Genomic DNA, 20,975 nt, shown 5'->3' on the forward strand with positions numbered 1-20,975 from the left:
TTCCTTTCCCAAATATTTCTCTTTCTCCTTCCTTCCTCTATCTCTCTCCCCTACTTCCGGAACACCATCAGCTTTCCCGCCGGGGGGCTTTCGATCGTGGCAAATGACAAAGTTGGGTTAGTACAATATACTCCTAAAACTAATGTTAGTTATTACAATCAACAATTCATACAAAAAAATTACATTTAACGACAATATAATTCAGGAACCAGCCAACAAAAAACAAAACAGATTTACTTAAAGACTATTTTCAACAATTACTACATTTAATTGAACAAAAATTGAACTGCCCTCCCTGTTGCGTCATTGGTCGGTAACAGTGGCCAGAAAACCAAGTTTTTCGTCACAAACAAGACAATGGTTTCGGAAATGTATAGGGGAGATTGCCTGCAGAAACGTTCAGCGAAGTTTTGACCAGATTTGGTGGGGTGCCACTACAGTCGAAGGGAGATTCAGTGGTCCTCCGTGACAATGGGATCGATTACATTTAAAAAGATCTCAATCCTCGCAATTAACGTCAATTCCGCCCAATTTAAAAATATACGGAATTTGTGCCAAAGTGACTGCTGCAGACATGAAAGATCGTAAAAAAAATGCCGACTGAGGTTGACCAACACAGCGTACAGACTTCGATAGAGAAAAGAAAAAAGAAAAGAAGAAAAGTACGAAAATTCATCAAAACTGTAAAGGAATAATATTAACAATATTTTTTTCTGAAAAAACAAAAAATTATCTATATTTTGTGTGAAAACATTTTTTGTACTTTTAACCAATCTCGAGATACAATTGATTTTATGATTCCGGATTCCAACTTTGATCAACAACATGACATTATTATGATTATGACAACAACATTATTTCTTTATCTTACCCAAACAGCAACACGAAAAAATAATATAAGCTATGTTCCTGAATTCTTTATTATGCTTCGATATAACGTACAATTCGATACAACGCACAATTTTGAAAGGAAAATGTACGTAATATCGAAGAAGAAGAATATTTGGAATTATTTTAATAACTAGCAGTGTTGCCACACGTGCAGATTTTTTTGAAATGGTATCGATTTTTTCGTTATTTTTGGTACAGATTCTGTACGATACAGGATACATATTTTCGTCAAAAGTACACATTGGTACAGATTGTTTCGGCGTGTGAAATTGCTTACATTTGAACAAAGCAACAGTAGGTACAAGACGACTTTTACGCCGCAGTATCGCTTGGTGCTGCTGATCATAAAGCATTTAGAATGCAATCAGTTTCATAAGGACGGAATTCCTTACAAGGAACGTCTGAAAGGATTCGCGGCGAGCGGTGCGACCGTGATTATGGGTGTTTCGAATTCCATAATGCGCTTGATAAAAATCGATCACCCAGATCTAATAGTCGTCAAATGTTCATGTCATTCGCTGGTTTTGTGTGCTAGTTATGTATACGAGTAAATCCCTGACTAGATTGAGCATTTATTTAGGGACATATATATCAATATATCAAATAGCCACAAAAGGACTAACAAACTCGAGGTATAACAGGAAATTTTAGAACTTAAGTCGCTTTAAATCCTGCACCCTTCGGTCACCCGTTGGCTTTCGTTAGCGGCGGCTCGATTACCTAGAGGTATAAGGACCCTCTATGGGAAATATTGGACCCTATTATGTAAATTCAATCGAACGGTCGATTCGATCCCTATAACTTTCACACCTAACAAACTTTCGTATTTTGTAAATCGATAGAATCTTATCGAATCGAGTTCTTTCTCGAACGTCGACGAATTTCATGTTTTAAAACGTTGCCGAAATGTTTCCCAAACCAAAAGACCAGAAATGCAACAAACAAACCAAACAGCTCGAAAAATTATGCCGACAACTTTCCCCGACTGTATCTTTAATAATACGATAGCAAAATAGAGCTTACCAGCAAATTTCTGTTCACCTAGAATTATATAATAGGGCACAATACTTAATTTTAGAAATTTCTAAATTCTCATTCATCACTGTCGCTCTATTCATGACTAAATTTCTTGAAAGAAATCTGCACAATTAATTCACATTACTTATCATAGTTTTAAAATTAAAATAACAATATTGCATTTAAACTCGCATTCGCAGTCTTCAAAGGTGAAGTTTTCTCCGAAAATTCAGTATTTATTGATTTTCGAAACCTTATGCCGGATGTTTCCAGTATTTTCAATTGGTCATTTAACAAATGATATCCTGAGGAAAACTTTGTTGAAATTGTTCCTAGTGACAATTTTTTGCTTTATTACAAGTTATTGTTCGGCACTGGATATTAAATAACTAACAATCCTGAAGAAAATATTAGAACGGAAACTTTGATGAAGAAAAATCTACTCTGATGTTTTACTAAGGTTAGCATAAATATCTTATAAAATATTCACTGCAGAAGGTATTACATATTTAATCCATTGCGTTTGGAGGTGACACTATCCTAGACCAGCTGGCGGGCGCCTAGGAATACCTACGCGGGAGACCGGTAGACCGCGGACTACCGTTTGGCCATCCCTGATATATAACATAACATATATAACCAGGGTTGCCTACAATAATTTGAAAAAATCAGGAAACATAATAAATCAGGATAGCTCGAATTGGGTTATCCGAAAAGTTAATGTCGATTTTTAGGAAAACAAAAACATCATTTTCAATCAAAGCATTATAGTTTAATTTTATCTCCATAGTTTTGTTTCACAATCTTTCGCCACAGCTTAAATGTTCTATCCTCCCAGAACATGTTTACTTCCTCGTCGAAAACTGCTGCGGGCCATACATGTGAGAAACAGATTGCTTGGTAGTAGCTCATATTACGGAACCCATTCCAAATCCCACTAGAAACAGACTATATCTTCCTTCGGGCGAAGACCGTTTATGTAATAGAATTAATAAGCATGGTATGAACCCCCACATAAGCGGAAATGATAGCGTTTCGCCTGACTTTTTGATCGTTTATATTTTTTCCGAAATTTCCGAACAGCATCTCTACAGTCAATTGCAGAAAAATCAATGTTCAAATTTTCACTGAATTCATAATCCATGCTTTACTCAACAAATGAGGAAAGCATATCAGCAGTGGAAGACTTGTGGAAATTTTCCTATTTTTTATGATATTTAGTACGGTTATAGATATATTTACCATAGTGCCACCATTAAAGTTTATTCTACTTTGAATCAAACGAACAAATTACATATACAATCTTTTATATTGATTGTGAATTCAAAAAAATTCTCTTGAATAATTTTACACTCTGAAATGTATTCCTACATTAATAATTGTGGGGATACATCTACATACACATTATCCTCAATAAAGTAATGTTGTTCCTCAAACTTCTCGTTGTAATTTCATAAATTCGTCAGACAATCTGGTTTCATGAAATTTTCTAGCACTGTTTTGGGAAGCTACGAAACAATTGAGGGTAGAGATAAAAAAAAGTTAAGTACAAAGTTTTACCTAATTTTAATAATATATACAAGTGCGAACCGGAGAACCATCTTGACAGATAACTTTGCCATGGAAACCAGTATATTTATTACGAATAATGTAGAGTACGAAAATCAGGAAAAATCAGGATCATTTCAGAAAAATCATCAGGATATCAGGGAGCGTGCTAAAAAGTCTGGGAAATCCTGAAAAATCAGGAAGGTTGGCATCTCTGTATATAACCATAACAATTTTGCGTAATATTCATTTTTCGTTACATTTTTCGTAGAGTTCCCCCGCTTTTATAGAAATCAAAGACGTTGTCCTACGTCAGCAAATGAAACTGCAGAGGCCGACATGTCGTTTTTTCTCTGAGTTTGGATGGATTTTTTTTTTTTTAATTCATTTATTTTTACAGGCTCAGTTACTTAAGTTTAAAGGAGCCGAATTCTTAAATATAATTTTAAAACTATATATATAAACAATTTTCTTACATCTATGGTTAGTAAGGTGGAAAACCGATTACTCGCAGTGTACTCGAGTTTAGGAGGGTGACATATTTTTAGGAGAAGGATGGGATATAAGGAAATTGTAACAATGTTGATGAACACTCAATTTATAAATCTATTCGTATATCTATAGTGTATTTACATTTCAACTTATTCTACTATTTATAGCAAGGGGACGAATTACCCGCAAAGGAAGGAAAGGAGGGTATAAGGATGTAGGGGCAATCACACACGAAGATCTATAGCTTTAAGGAAAACATATATATGGGACATGTAATCAAGGTCTAACCGAGCCAACACATCTCTCACCGGCACATTGGGCTGTCTTCCTCGGGCCCGAAGGGAGTTTTTTAAATTCGATCTGGCGACCAGATACACCTCGCACGACCAAACAATGTGCTCGATGTCGTGATAACCTTGGCCACAAACGCAGAGATTGCTGCTGGCAAGATTGAAACGGAAGAGTAGTGCATCTAACGAACAGTGATTGGACATGAGTCGGGAGAAGGTGCGAATAAAGTCCCGACTCAAGTCCAGGCTTTTGAACCACGGTTTGAGGCTAACCTTAGGGATAATCGAGTGAAACCACCGGCCCAATTCATCTTCATTCCACTTGCGTTGCCAGTTAGCGATGGTATTTTTGCGGACTAAAGAATAAAATTCATTGAAGGCGATTTGACGCTGATAAATATCGCCTTCAATTGCACCTACCTTTGCTAATGAGTTAGCCCTCTCATTACCCGGAATGGAGCAATGTGAAGGGATCCAGATAAAGGTAATGACATAACAGCGTCTGGATAAAGCACTCAAAATTTCTCGTATTCTCTCAAGGAAGTACGGCGAGTGCTTTTCCGGCCTCACTGAACGGATAGCTTCGACAGAGCTAAGACTATCCGTTACAATGTAATAGTGTTCAACAGGTCGTGAGGCGACGCTGTCCAGCGCCCAATGAATTGCTGCCAATTCAGCAATATACACTGAACAAGGATTCTGAAGACTGTGTGAGGTGCTAAAAAATTCGTTGAACACTCCAAATCCTGTGGACTCGTTTATAGTGGACCCATCAGTAAAGTACATATTATCACAATTGATACCCCCATACTTTTCATCGAAGATCGTTGGAGCGATCCTCGATCGTTGGTAATATGAATATCCATGGATATCTTGCTTCATGGACAGATCAAAATGCACAGAGGAATTGATGTAGTCAGGGAAACAAACACGGTTGGGAATATACGAAGAAGGATCAACCTGCATGGAGATGAATTCATGATATGAACTCATGAATCCGGAGTGAAAATTTAGCTCGATCAGCTGCTCAAAATTTCCGATCACCAATGGGTTCATGACCTTACACCGGATGAAGAACCGAAGAGATAATAAATTGAAGCGATCTTTTAGTGGGAGTAGGCCTGCCAAAACCTCGAGGCTCATGGTATGCGTTGAGGGCATACATCCCAACGCGATACGGAGACAAAGATACTGAATTCGCTCGAGTTTAATGAGGTGTGTTTTGGCAGCTGATTGAAAACAGAAACTGCCATACTCCATCACTGAGAGAATAGTTGTTCGATACAACATTATAAGATCTTCTGGGTGGGCTCCCCACCAGGTGCCGGTAATTGTACGGAGAAAGTTTATTCTTTGTTGGCATTTGTTACTCAGATACCTAATATGGGCCCCCAAGTACATTTGGAGTCGAACCAGACCCCAAGATACTTGAATGACATAGCATGAGTGATCGGTTTACCCAAAAGTTGAAGCTTTGGTTTTGCTGGTCTATGCTTCCTAGAAAAAACCACCATCTCTGTTTTCTCCGTGGAGAATTCGATCCCTAGCCCAATGGCCCAGGTTGAAAAATTGTTCAAAGTATCTTGTAAGGGTCCTTGCAGGTCGGATTCGTTTGGTCCTACGACAGACACCACTCCATCATCTGCAAGTTGTCTTAGGCTGCAATTTTGTGTAAGGCAATTGTCGATGTCGCTTACATAGAAGTTGTACAAAAGGGGGCTTAAACATGAGCCCTGGGGGTGGATGGATTAATCGGCGTAAATTATTCGTTCGCTTCGATTATTTGGTGCACAGTATTCGTTCGATTGATAGTCGATTTTTGTAGCAAGTATTCGAGTAATCGATCGTTCGAACGATTAGCGGACATCACTACTTGCACACATTTTTGGGTCGAATACCGACTCAATGTGTTGTGTGGCGGAAGGTAAACTTCATTAGTTGAACCAGAAAGAAGCGCTAGCGCTCGGAATGGTCGGAAAGGTTATGTTTGTACAGACAAAAATAAGGAAAAATAAACAGAAAGCGGTCTATGTAGATTACGAGAGTTTTTGTATGCGATATTGGAAGCGGATGCCGAAATAGTGTATCCAGGGTTGGCAAAGATATTGGAGAGTACAACAGTTCACGATATTCGTCATTAGCGATTGAAACATAAAAACATTTACGTGAACACCCCCACAGCAATATTCCCGAAAGCCGATGGACCGCCCGACTTCCTCTGTCACCACACAGCCGTATATATCTGCCAAACATCGGAACAATACCTCCAGTTGATTCCCAAAGTGCAGTCGTCAACATTACATACAGTTCGCATCCCGGGTGTGTAAACGCTTTCCGATTCTGTTACATATGTGTATATGGTTCGTTCGGGGTTTTTTTTTATCAGAACCTTTCATTCAGCACAACCGTACTAGTGTACCATTGGCGGGACCATACGTAACCTACGGGTCGTAAGCCGGGGTCTGCTCTCTGGGGCGGCAAATAGCGCCCGCGATAATCATATACACAAACACACGAACCAGCCCGACTCGGAAGAACACATCGGACAGAGAAGGAGGCAAATGGCACACACCACCAGCAGCCAGCAGCAGTCATCGCGATCGTCGTAGTCGTAGTTGTGGATCGTGTGCTGCGGTTGGATATATGGTATTGTTGTGCAGTATCGAAGTTTGTCACTTGGCGGCGCCGTCCCGCCACCATCACCATCACACCCGCGCACCACACCTGGGCACCAGCAGCTTGGCTCGACGCGCACCGCTGGAGGAGGAGACTTAGTAGCCGTGTCAGCGCAACTCAACTCATTAGTGAACGAGCATACGTGCAGGGCGACGGTTGTGTCTTCTCCGGGAAAACCAAACTTTTGTTCAGGAACACTTTTTTTCTTTCAATCCCCGCCGCCCACACAGGCAGTGACGTGCAAAGTGCAACTGGATGTGCTGGATGTGAGCAGTAGAATGTCACAAGTCAGACAATGATTTATGTTGATTCAGTTATTCGGGAAGCAAGAGCCAGATACCGATCGGGCTTCATTACATCATCGTCGCGAGTGCTTATGGCTTTTTTTTCTCTCTCCACCCTCTGTGTGTTACAAGCAAAAATTGGACATAAAACAGGCGACAGGAACAAACAACATACGCCACTAATAAAGATAAGATGAACACAAGAACCGCGCCGAGATAACGTTTCCGACAACAAGCAAACGAAACAAGCCGTATGCGTCGCGAAGATTGAAGTTCCCCGCGGGCGCGCAGTGGAAGTTGTTAAACGTGTTGCGCATAATGGGTGCGCGACGGAAGTATGCGGAGGAGGTGAGCGAAGCCCAAAGCTCGAAAGTACTGAACAAATCACCCGGTACAGTAGGTTCTACCCGGCAACAGCAAGTGGTTTCAAGTGCACGGCTGTTTGCTCCTCGATCGACAGGTAATTAGTTTTTTTTCCTCCCTTGCTCGCAAAGAGGCAGAAGTTTTTTTTTCTCTCGAGGCAAAGATCGTGCGAAATTTGAGACTAACCGAGCGACTGACTGACTGACTGACTGGCGATTGGTTGTTCGATTTGGTGGGAAGGGGTTCCCTTTTCTCCCCCTTTCTATGAGTGGTGATGAGTCTTGGAGGTAGTACATATCTGGGGAATGCAGACCGCGTTGAAGTTGTTTTCACAAGTGTATCACCTCCTGCTCGCGTGTCACTGCCACGTGTGACTGTTGGGGACTTTTTTGAACCGAACGATATGGGATCGCATTTTTGTGCAGTTAGTAAGCCGCGAGAGAGGACGCGGTCGAGCCGGCACCGATGGATGACAAACGGAACTCATTTTTCAAGTACAAAAAGAGCAATTACTAATCGAGCCATTAAACGTCGTAGCTGAAAGATTGATTCGATGAGGGGGCACATTCTGGTAACTTTCAATTGACGTTTTGCTGCCAAAATTTATCATTTCAGATTTGGCGCCTGTGCATACCATTCTGCAATAATACCCGTAACAAAACCGATGATTCTCACAATCATTCGATAGAGTGGTTGCATTAACTGTGCTTCGTGTTTTTTTTTTCGAGGAATCAAGTTAATGAGCCGCACTCAAATGGTGCTAATGCAATTTATCGCTGAGTGAAATAATGTTGGTGTTAGGATGTTAAGGGGGGACCCAGGTCTGACAGGTCGAAAATATCATTTTGTTTTGCATTTTCTGTAAACTTATGCCCACAGAAATGTTGTGCTTAGCAGGATTTTTCAATATTCGATTTCGTTGGAAAGTTACAGCCTAAAGTGTGAAATCATCTCAAGGGATACAGTAGAGTAGTGCGCAGTAGTGCGGGCAAAGGTGCGCACCTAACTGTTGTCGTCCAATAACTCTTGAAATAAAAGCGAATAAAAGTAAGTTTGCTTACCAAATTCGAAACGTAGTACAAGATTTTCTCGAGTTTTGTTTGTAGTTTGACAAATACCTATTTTAATACAAAGTAACAAACCGTACGGCGAAAAAGTGCGCCCTTATTAAATTGAACTTTTGAGATAACTTGTAACAAAAATGAATGCTTTGTTATTACCAGCAGGAGAAGCACCATTACTAGAGTGTGTAGGCACCATCCAGTGAGGCGGAGGGGGGTGTTTTATGATGTTTTATGGGTGAAGAAGGGTGGGTGTTATGATCGAACATGATTTTGTTATGTGCTGATTGATTCTTAGCTCCCAGAAATATGATAACGGGCCATCCATATACCACGTGGAAATTTTTGGGAGAGAGGAGACTGACAATATTAGTTATCTGAAAATATTCAACATTAAAACTGTGGAGGCGATCTGTCGTAGTGGTAACATCCATGCCTCTCACGCTGAAGGTCACGAGTTCAATTCTCACTCCCGACATTCTTCCAAAAATGGAAGTACAAGTGACGAACCAACCAAATGAGTTGAAAATCACTATAATACAGATAAAAAAAAATAAAAAAAAACATAAAACAGAATTCTTTTTATTACCAAATCAAGTTACCTTCACCTGATTTATTTGAAACTCATTGTTGAAGAAAAACAATATTTATATCTGAAGTTCATTAGGAAAACATAAAGATAAACGAAACCTAACCGTTATTGAATTGAACGCATGTTGAAAATTAAAACCATTTTTCATTTGAAATTCATTTTGAATTATTTTTGAGCAACTGTTTATTTTTCTTTCTCATCTTGGATTTCGTTTCTGAGAATTCCGAGACTTTGCGACTGGTCTAAACCGCCCTAGGTGCTCGCTGGCACATCCCAGCAAAAGTAGAAATATAATTTCAAGAAGTGAATCACTTGCAGATTTGAGCGTCTTTCTCAGAGCTGATTCAGAAATACCGCGACCTGCCGCAATACGACGCTTCGAGACTCCCACCCGAAGCATCTGTTGGGCCATTTCGAGCATTTCTGGAGTGCATTTGTTCAAATTAGTTTTCTTCTTGTTAAAAATCCGTTGAAAATTTAGTTGAAAACATTTTATAAATTTTTTTTGAGAGCAAAACGTTGGTGCGAACTTTTGCCCTACAGGCACTGCGCACTTTTGTCCCACAAGCAATTTTTCAACTACTCGAATTTCTCAACACTCCTATACTCGCGCATTGGTCTGTCAGACCGAGAAATCAATAATTCATTCATTTCTCAGAAAATATAAACACTACGACTTTGCGATTCTCTCTAGCATCGTTATTCGTCGTTTGTCATCGTTTAGCGTATCGCATGTGTTTGTACAATGTGTTTTAATGTGCACCCGTGGCCGAGTGGTTAGCGTCCCACACTATCATGCCGGGTGTTCGGGTTCAATTCCCGTTCTGGTTGGGGGATTTTTCGTCAAAGAAAATTCTTCCGGCTTGCACTGTGGTCACGCGTATTCTAGAGCTTGCCACTCCAGAGTACATTCAAGGCGTGTTATTCGGCATAGAAATCTCAACCAAGTATTAATGAACGACGCTAGTTAATGAATACGTTGAGACGGCAAAAGTTCCACAGGGAACGTTAACCCCATTCAAGAAGAAGAAGATGTGTTTGTACAAAGGGGACGTGTGCCACTTTTTTAACACTTTCGGTCTGACACACCGACGCGAGTATAGGAGTAACTTTTTTGGACAAGTGCCTTTTTTCATATTCTAGAATATTATTAAATGAAATATATAAATTAATGTTAGTGGCGTGGAATATTCATAGAATATAATGCATGAGACCATTACCGGACTATTCTTATTTGATTTCAGTCCCTTTTGTAACTGGATTGAATGGATCCATATATTAACTATTCGTCGTTAGATTCATACGTTCAAAAGCAAAATATAGATGTTTGACTTTCGTATAGTTATTCGCTAAATATAATGGACATACATATACACACTTGTGAAAGAATTTCAGTCGTGTAAACAGTAAACTATAAACTAATCGGTGGCTTCTGGTAATTTTTAACAATTACAGTTTCGGGGATATTTTTTTTATAATGAACAATATAGACAAGAAAACAAGATAAAGAAAAGGGAGTTACTAGAAATCCTTTTATATCATCTTTTTATGCCCCATCTAAAAAAAGGTATTAATTCTTAGTTTACCAAGAATACAGAGACAAAGAATATTAGAAATATGCAAACTTTATATTCCAGAACCTTTATCATCTGGTTTTTATCTAGAAGGTCGTTATACATTCTTCTCTTCGATAAAAGGCCCGAAAAATACGCAACAACTGCATGAAATGTAAAAAATATGTTTGTTTCGAGCATGCAGTTATGCTAAGTTCTGATTCTTACTCCAATGAAACCACAATCGATTAATACGTTTTTATGTTATTCTATAGCTCTTTATACTTTCATGAATTATATTCAGTTGCTTACTTTTAATTAATAACAATGAAATATTCGGATTTCAATATTTGTGTTGGAGTATCAAAAATTACTCTGTTTTGAGGAGGCTGAATTAGATGACTAATAAAACATCATAAAGAGGAAGAAAACATATTTTTTGGAGTTTTTTTCATTCAATCATACCCTCTTCTTCAAATAAATGCCAATAAAGCCTGAAAATACACAATGGCAACATTACAGAGAAGTTCAATTTTCGGTCTGTGACACCGTGCGCGAGTATACGTGTTATGATTTTGCACGCGAGTACAGGAGGGTTAATTGAAATTTTGACAACTGATTCCAAAGGCTTTCATACGAGGTATGCTCAAACAGACCGCTTACTTGTGTGTGTGAAATAATAAGCAAGCAGTGACGTCACGTCTATGATTGCTATTGGCTAATATTCATATGTGTATGCCGACAGTGCTTATGAAAAAAAATTCAGGTTACTGTGGCTTCGAATGGTTGAATGTATGACCAGGATATTGCAGTGCAAAAGTTAGACAAGCTTGGTTTCTGCGGAAATATTTTGCATCAGCTGAAAGGAAGGAAATCAGGAGTATCTCAAGGAAGTCATCTTGGTCCTTTAATATCCTTGATGTACATCAATGATGTAAATCTTATGCTGGAATGACCCCGGCTCTCCTTCGCTGGCGATTTAAGACTGTTTTTTCCACGTGAAGTCTGAGAGCGACGCATTATTTCTTCAGCGGCAATTGGTAATTTTTCAAAAATTTTGTGTGGACAATCGTATGACCACGAATACAAATAAGTGCTCCACGATCACTTTCTCAAGAAGGAAAAACCCAATTAATTTCGGTTATCACCTTGATGGTTTTCAGCTAGCCAAAGTGGACTGTATAAAGGATCTAGGCGTTTATTTGGACTGCAAGCCTAATTTCAAAGCTCATGTCAACTACATCATTTGGATAGCCACCCGTAACCTCGGTTTGGTTATGCGAATTGCGGGAGATTTCACCGATGTTCATTGCTTGAAATCTTTGTTTTTTTCGCTCTACACCGGAATACTGTTCAGCGATTTGGAGTCAGTATTATCTGAATGGAGTCAATAGAATCGAAGCCGTGCAGAAGCGGTACATTCGATTCGCTTTACGGCGTTTGCCATAGAACAACCCTCATCAGCTACCAAGTTATGAGAGCCGATGCCAACTAATCAGTATCGAAACGTTACACGTACGAAGAGATCTCATCCGCGTCTTGACGGCTAGAACAGAATATCCAGTGATACTAGAAAACATCAATCTCCAAGTTCAACCTCAAAATCTACGAAACCACGCCTTCCTTCGATTGCCTTTCCGCCGTACTAACTTTGAATGCAACTCAACCATTCACGGACTACAGCGTTTGTTCAACAAAGTAGCTTCGGGCTTCGACCATCATAATTAACGAAGTGCACTTCGGCAAAATTTCATTGAACTTATCATGATTTTCCACTAGTATCATTAGGGCAGTAATATGCCTGTTGATAGACGAATCAAATAAATAAAAAAAAATAATTAAATAAATTAATTCAAAAGGCATTATTAGAAATTCAACAACGGAAATCGGAAATCGGAATGGGAAAAAAACCGATCTTTGAAATATCGATCCAAGATCGCCCATTCCTAGAACAAATCTTTGAATGCATTTTTTACGAAACCATGTTTTTTTCAGCTAGTGGTATCGATATGAGATAGCTAGTGGTATCGATATGGTATCGATGTATCGATATAGGATCTACTCGACCAATTTGACTGAAATTTTTTATCAGTATATAAACATAAATTATCGAATGCGCTACATAGCCGTTTTGTGATATCTTATTTTTTTCGATTTTTTATGAGCTTTTTAACATCGATTTTTCATGAAGAATCACTCAAAAATGGCCGTCATTTTGGCAACTTTATATTATATAGGTATTATCCTAAAGTTTCAAAATATTCATTGGAATTCGTTCTGCGACAAACAGCGTAACTCATCTGTCATTGGATAATGCAGAGTATGTGGAAGGACACCTGATTGCTCGGTTCTACACCCAAACCTAATTTTTAGCACATTTTCTGGCATCCCGATTTATTACATTAAGTGAGCTGAAAGATAACATAAAATGTTCTACTCCCCAATACATGTATATCATTTGTATAATATATATGCTAGAGCCAATATGAGGGAGCGAAACAGGAGACACATTTAAATGAAAGCTTTTGGTATAGTTTGCCAAATACACGGCCCAGACAGAGAAAGATATAATCTCGTTCATGTTCTTCTTTATCGGCTTAGAAAACACCTTCCAACTTCATTTTATGATGAGATGTAATATTATCACGCTCCTTTATAATAGCGCTGGCAGCTATATGGATAGCGTGGTCGTGTGAAGTAACTTCGCATTCCAGCCGGCCTTGGTTCGATCCCCATTCACGTCGCATGGACTTTTTTTTGCACAATCCCAAATGAATACATACAAACCATTTTTAAGCTTCAAAATAGCTCATTATTTGCGCATTTGACTCTCATGACCAGGAAATGGCATCTTTTCTGCCAAAGATGGCATGTTTTCTGCCAACGCTAGTTTAGGTGTACCAACGAAGTGAATTGTCTATCGTTTTGTATCCACAAATGCACTTAAATGTTCTACCTATCCCGCAACGATTACCAAATTGCAATCACGGCAGCGGCGTAAGGCACATAGACACACAAGTGGGCTCATAACCGCACATTAAAACATGAACAAGCAGAAATGACAGACAAATTAAATTAGCATGCATTTTTGCTGCTGTCTGCCTGTCATTACACGCAGTAGTCCGTAATGGGATGTAGCGTACTCAAACCTTTGTAGGGGTATGAGGTGGGCCATCATCATGCTGTTTTTCCGTCCCTCTCCGCCTATTATCTGTCATTTTTTGAATCGAAACGCGTACGACGATGGTTGCAAAAAACAAAGCGAATGCAAAACACAAAAAACATCGCTTCGATTGGGATGATGTGACGCTTTCGTTCGATTGATTACGTCTGTGATTGTGATTGTGCGTGTCACGTTTTAAAGAGTACGATTGAGGAGAAAATTGCCTGAAATATCTCTAAAACGTGCGGTAGCCACCTGACAGCCGCGCTATTGTTCGGCATGTTCAGCAGTCAGCTTGTTCGCAGTGACAACAAATGGGCGTATTTTCCCTCCGCATATATTGCGCTATTCATCAAATTAAGGAATTGAAATCATAGCATGTCATGGTGAAAAAATGAAAAAAACGCCGATACATAGACACAAAACACGTTATTCATAGCGTGTGCAATGTATACGCAACACAGTTTTGTTTACAGCTAAGTATCATAAATAGTTGAATACTCGAGCGAGTGATGGAAAAGAAATATGAACGACCTTACGCAGAAAAAAAACTTGCATATTCATTCTGTGGACACAATTGTACTTTGTGCCCAGGCTTGCGCGTTTTCTGCTGATAAAGCAGAAAAAGCAAAGATAAAAACATCCACAAGGTATGCTAATGCATTCGAATGACAATAATGGCGATGGTAACCTTCGGAATGTGCGCGTTTGTAGCTGAAGCACACAAGAAGCCGATTACCCTAAAATTTGAAGGTTGTAGGTGTTTTACCGCCTTGGAGAACCTTAGCAGGTGATTTGGAGTCATTATTAACCTCCTCGATCCTTCATCGTCCAATGCCTCCAGGTGACGAATGAATATACGACTTCCATCAAAACATCCGCGAGTTGTTGTGACACTTGGCCCAAAGACGGATTCCCCATAGTTCGCGCACAAAGTCGAATTGTGGCATTTCTCGAGCAGCACGTATCGAAATTGCACACTACGATTACAACAATGTATGTTTTTATTTTGCCATCCAAGTCGTGATTCGAACTTTTAATGTGACATTTCTACATGTGTCAGTCGTAAAGCAGTTCGCATCGGTCGTGAGCCTGCAAGGCACCGACCGGAGACATCGCTGCGATACCAAAATCCGCCCCTCAATCATAGCAAAAGCTTAACTTTGTTTGCTTGTTTGCTTGCCAATGGTCACTGATCCATCGCGAGTCGCACTATGAAATGTGAGAATCAATCGGCAAACATTTTGTTTCCTTCATTTCGAAACACAAATTGCCGTTGTTTTCATCTCTTTCTTCATCATTAGACCCGTTTCGCGGTTCACTGGAACTCCAGACCAGTTCAATTTACACATTCTAAGTGCCGGTAGCACTTTCCACTTCCCACCAGCTGCAGCAGCAGCAGCGGCAGCTTCCCGTCCTGGGGGTTCTACAACCGCAGAAAACAGTACGGTTCGGAGAATCGTCGAGATCCTTATGAATTATTGAAATTCGTTCGACAGGCGACGAACGCTGCGAGCAGCGAGCGGTGGTCGCGTAAAAGTGTGACTTCTCGAGGCCTTTTCGACAGAAATGGTATGAAAATGGATGTTTATGAAAATTTATACATCCATACAAATTCGTGATGCATTTTAATTAACATACACTCACTAAAAAGCGGTCCAAATCGAAAAAAAAAGTGCCTACCGTCTGCCGGCAGTTGAGCGCTACAGGGCGCTGTGTGAAGATGTTCATTCTTTCCATTATACGCTGCGGGATGCTGCGGAACGCTGAGATATCTCGTCGTGTTTAGCATAAATTTGTGCATCGTCAGCTTTGGGCACCACCAGCATCCAACCAGTCAGTCGAAGTCTGCCCAAATTATCTTGGAACAGCGCACACAGACAGAGGAGGCGTCGAAAAGTAGGTTAACTCATCAGCATCAGCGGACATTTGGATAATTCATTTGACAGTCTAATCGGATTAAGATATCAATCTGGCCGCGGAAACAAATGCAGCTGGGCGCCAAATGACAGCGCCGCGATTGGCGTGATATTTTTACATTATACCGGAGAGGAGGAAGTCGTCTAATAGCTTGTTGTGACAAGTAATTCGTTGCTGATCGTTACAAAATGTATGTTTTAAAAACACACACAACACAATTCGAGCGAATGATTGGCATATGCATCAACACGTTGAGCCCGTGTCGGTTGAGCTTTTCGTTAGAAACTGGGACTGACAGTTACTAAATAAGGAAATAAAAAGAACATGATTTGTTTTACGATATACGACCACTTTCTAGTCGAATTTCTGACTATTTTCTTTTTATACAATAGATATCTTTGGGAGCGGGTACCGACACTGATATTGTGAAAATTCTCTTGATGCGAACCTAATGGAAAGCGCAGCAAGAACGATCCGGGGCTCAACGCGTTAATCTGAAAACACATTGTCGCCACCGTCGTCGTTGTCATCGTACACACAAGCGCCACCTATGATCTCGTCTTTGAGCTTTGGCCACTCGTTGGGGGGACAATCCGATGGCATGTGTCAGGGAGAATCTGTGTGTACTAGCGTTGACCCCGTTAAACTGAAATGCAAATAGGACCGCCGAATGGACGCTCTTTTGAACTTTACGGCATTGCGGCCTCTGCTCTGACAGATTGTTCTCTGTTTGGTTTTCTAGACGGTTCAATTTCTACTGGGTGGGGTTGCTCTTGGAAGATAAGTTCTTATACACTACTAGCTGATCCGGCGAATTTCGTTCCGCTCAAATTGACGTTTTCTTACTAAGTGAAAGTTGATTTGTTTAATCCCCGAGCTATTCGTTAATTGATCTTCGAATTGGGCTTTTTCAAGAATGAGGCGAATGAGCCTCTATGATAGAAAGTAAACACAGTAGAACCCCGATTATCCGCGAAATAGTCTGGCACGGTAATCGTGAATAACGCGATCGACAATTAAAAATGACGTGCAAACACGAAATAAAAATATTTCAGCACCAAAACTGTAAACCATAAATACATAAACCATTAGCCTATCCATCTGCAAGGTCGTTTACACCAGTGGTGAGATAATGTAAAAGCAATGACCTAAACAAAAGAGCAAGTGCCATCCTCTCACTGACAAATTTCAGGTAGCTCTTTAGACTTACCTTGGAACTCGCTTTCGCGGATCACCCTGGAATGGACTAACAACGCATATCATGATGTAATTATAGAACATATTCAATGTTCCGAATTTTCTGACCTTCCTTCAGAATTTTCCAAAAAAAAAACGATTTTTCTCCGCTACTGATCTACGGGAAGAGACGAATACAACGAAATAAAGGGTTTTGCTCTTACCAACACATTTGGCCTCCCATTTTTATCTGTATACACTGCGTTTCATAACTATAGAACCACTATATTTTTATGAGTTTCCAGATATATGTAAGAAGTCGGTTGAACTGACGTATATAGTGTAGAATACAATCACTATCTTCATTTATAAGACTGACCATTTGAACTTTATTGTTATGTTCAGGCACGAAAGATTCAAAAAACTAAAATTCCAGTGTTTCATAACTATAGAACCAGTTGGAAAAACTCTCACTCCTCTACAAAATTAACGTCAATTTCACATGGATTACAATAAGTCTCTGATTCTTAGGTCATCTTCAGTTCTCAATCAGTTCAAATAACCCATTTGGTTTCGACCAAGCTGCGCTATGTTGTAGTGTGTATCTCGTTCTACACAGAGGATACTGCTCGTTTAAGCTTTTCAAATCACTCATACTGCTTTTAAGCTGCATATACTATTCGTACGATCGCACCTCATAAGTTCTTGACAGAGTTTCGATTAGGTAAACAAGCTCACTAGTCCAGAATCTGAAGCCCCTATTCATTAAACCATGCCACGAGTCCCGGATTTTATGAATTGATACCAAATTACCCAATTATCACGACGTTTTTGATGCAAAAGCGGAAGTAAATGATTCGGAAATACTTCATTGTACTTCTGACTATGCATTCGCGTTGATGAAAAGCTATCTGAACCAGGACTTTTTGAAAATATTTTCCTCAAACCAGCAAATTACCGTCTGCAAAGTTACGAGCTAAAAAATTACATGACACATCCCGTAAGTCCTTCCAGCATGGAAAAAATTCTATTCAAGTTCATTTTCTTTTCATCAGAGCAGTTCTGGTGAAATAGTGAAACCCATGGGATTAGCTTCCATATTAGTTTTGGATTACCTCATACATACATTTTTAGGGTGGTTAGTCGACAAAATCGATAGGCCTTGAGGAAATCGATAGTGTAATTTCCTTAGAAACTCCAGATCTGTTTAATGATAAACTACTAACCCGTATTCTGAAATCCATGGGATTAGCTTCCATCTTAGTTTTGGATTACCTCATACATACATTTTTAGGTTGGTTAGTCGACAAAATCGATAGGCCCTGAGAAAATCGATAGTGTAATTTCCTTAGAAACTCCAGATCTGTTTAATGATAAACTACTAACCCGTATTCTGAAATCCGATCCAGTCAATCCTGAACGGATAGCAATTTTTTTTCCGTATTTTTTTTCTCAGTATTATAGTGACTTTGAACGCTTTTGGCTGGTTCGTCACTTTTACCTTTCATTTTGGAAGAATGTCGGGAGTGAGAATTGAACTCTTGATCTATAGCGTGAGAAGTATGGACGTTACCATTACGCCAGACTTTTTGTTCTGTAATCCGTTTGACCCAAGTCCAATCAAGTTGTGCAAATGTGGCAACCTTGCTATACAATTCGGCATAGCCAACATTAAGCTCCGTGTTCCATTTATGTGAACCGAAAAATGGTTATGGATTTTCGGGTGGAATAAATACGCTTTAAAAAAAAAATTAAAGCTCTACATGTCAAATGTATTCTATGTAAAAACGTAATACATTCTCTGCAAGTGGGGAAAAATTTTGAACGAAAATCGTGTCTGGTGATGACTTTATGTTATACTATATTATTGGTGGAAATGCAAGAAATTTTATAGAAAAAAATAGTTAAATTAGGGTCAGGATTGAGTCTTCTATGTATTCCAACGACATCGAGTAATAATTTTGTTTCCAGTAAATTACTACAAAAATACGGATGAATTATTTTGACGTTTGATTCGCGAAAAAGATGATTTCGAATCCAATCGGGAAGTCGAGTTTTAAACCAATCGGATTCTGGAATATGGGTGAATGTTCGATATTGCCACGACAAACATGGTGCATGCGGTGATCTGAAACTGTTATCGCTTTCCATGGCGGATGTTATATATACAAAGCGGTTTCCCAAAGATTGAAATACTGACAAAAATACTGACAATGGTAGACAATCATTCACAGAAATCAACAACGCAGACATGGACTCTGACAATCGTTGGGCAGTACCATATTCGCCTCAGCTGAGCAAAATATTCAATGTTCATATTAATGTTGAGTTCTGCAATTCGATGTAAAACATAAAATACATTTGCCAGTCCGTGAATATGGGTGAAATATGTATATATTTTAAATTCAGAATACCGATATGAATACTCTATTGAATGAAAACGACGAAAATTGCGCTACAAAATAGTAAGGTACATCAGCTCCATTGAAGTTGTCTGACGTATCGTTGTTCCGATTTCATGAACAGTTTTAAATCTAGCCGCCCATCTTGAAAACGGAAAGCGCGTACACTGAGACAAAAGTTGAACGAAGTTGATATTGATTTTTTGACGTAGGATTACGTCTTTCAGGAACATATTGGGGTACAAATTGAAAATCGAAAATCGAGCACATCGTGAAAATCGTCCAATTTCAAACGCTTATTTCTCAGTCATTTCATGATGGATTGATGGAATTTTTGCGTCAATCGATTTCGGCACTCGATAACAATTTTCTGTACTGAAGAAAATAATATATGTCATGAAACTGGCTATTGAACAATTGAAAAATCTCAACCCCTATCCTAACGGAAATACCCACTTCTGATTGATCGAAATTGACGGTACATCAAAACCAAGCTGCCTGGTGGAATCGGCATTGCAAATACATGAAAGTAGGGGGAACTTTTGTTCCTGTCGATATGTGTTCCCTAACAGAGACATCAAAACCAAACTGCTTGGGGGAAATCGGCATTGAAAATCATTCATTGCGTGGACACCGACTGGACAACATCGTTGCTGGACGAGCTGGACGGTGAGGGATCGAGTGCCTTTCTCAAGGCAAGAGGGTGGAGGTGTAGTGCTGGAGTAGAGTGAAATTTTCCAAGGGCCTTTCTCAAGGCTAGAGACGAATGAACTGAAAAAGTTTAAAGTCTCTATAATACAACACCTTACCCTTACCATTGCAAATATATGCAAATCGGGGCATTTTTATATTGCAAGTAAGGCGAGTGATACGATTAATTCTAGTGAATAAAATTAAATTTGGAACTTTAATGTTGGTTGATCCGTGAATTTTCATATCAATGACCGATCGTGTATTGTGAAGAATTTAGCACAAGTGTAAGTGTTAAATAGTATATGGTAGCAATTGTGTTAAAAATTACTTGATATATGAAACGATTGATTTCAGTTTTCATAAATAAAAAACCAAGGTGTGTTCCCGCTCGAGAACGGGTCGTTTGGTTGAGGCTGTCTGTTTTGTTGTGTTCATTTCCACCCAAGGAAAATGAACAAACAAACAAACATATCCAAAATCAACAGATAGCCTAACGGAATCCTACGTCAACTATGCGGTCGTGTCTCGGACACAACCCTCCTGTGAATTTTATTTCATTTTTATACTTTACGACCAAAATATATTACTTTTTTCACTTTACATTCAACTTTTAAGAGATCAAAAATATCAATTACGTTAAGTGTATGGATATCTATCAATATTGAATAATACACAATGTGTCATGCAAGTAACATCTCCCGAATATATAACTTAACATGAATCGTGTTTCAAATACTTGACCGAACGACAGTACTCACTTTTGTTGCACCAAATGATTATACGAAGCGAGGGAACAAAGCCTGTTGATTGCATATCCGAGCTGTTTCAAACACCGCACACCACATTCGATGTTT

The 20,975-nt window shown here is 39.3% G+C and overlaps 1 protein-coding gene across 2 annotated transcripts in view; it reads left to right on the forward strand.

Annotated features, from left to right (window-relative positions):
* The window catches only part of LOC129775063 (thyroid receptor-interacting protein 11), a 90,368-nt gene that overhangs the window by 43,263 nt on the left and 26,130 nt on the right, over positions 1 to 20,975 (forward strand). The window contains exon 1 of one of the 2 annotated variants that reach the window (XM_055779283.1): positions 8,100 to 8,132. The exons of the other annotated variant lie outside the window; for it this stretch is intronic. Within the exon in view, the coding sequence (XP_055635258.1) occupies positions 8,115 to 8,132 (18 nt within the window). The 5' untranslated portion in view covers positions 8,100 to 8,114. Of the gene's footprint in view, positions 1 to 8,099; positions 8,133 to 20,975 lie in introns of those variants that run through there. 2 annotated transcript variants of the gene reach the window in all.

The sequence above is a fragment of the Toxorhynchites rutilus genome, chromosome 1 (assembly GCF_029784135.1).
Source record: "Toxorhynchites rutilus septentrionalis strain SRP chromosome 1, ASM2978413v1, whole genome shotgun sequence".
In the NCBI taxonomy this organism is placed as follows: domain Eukaryota; kingdom Metazoa; phylum Arthropoda; class Insecta; order Diptera; family Culicidae; genus Toxorhynchites; species Toxorhynchites rutilus.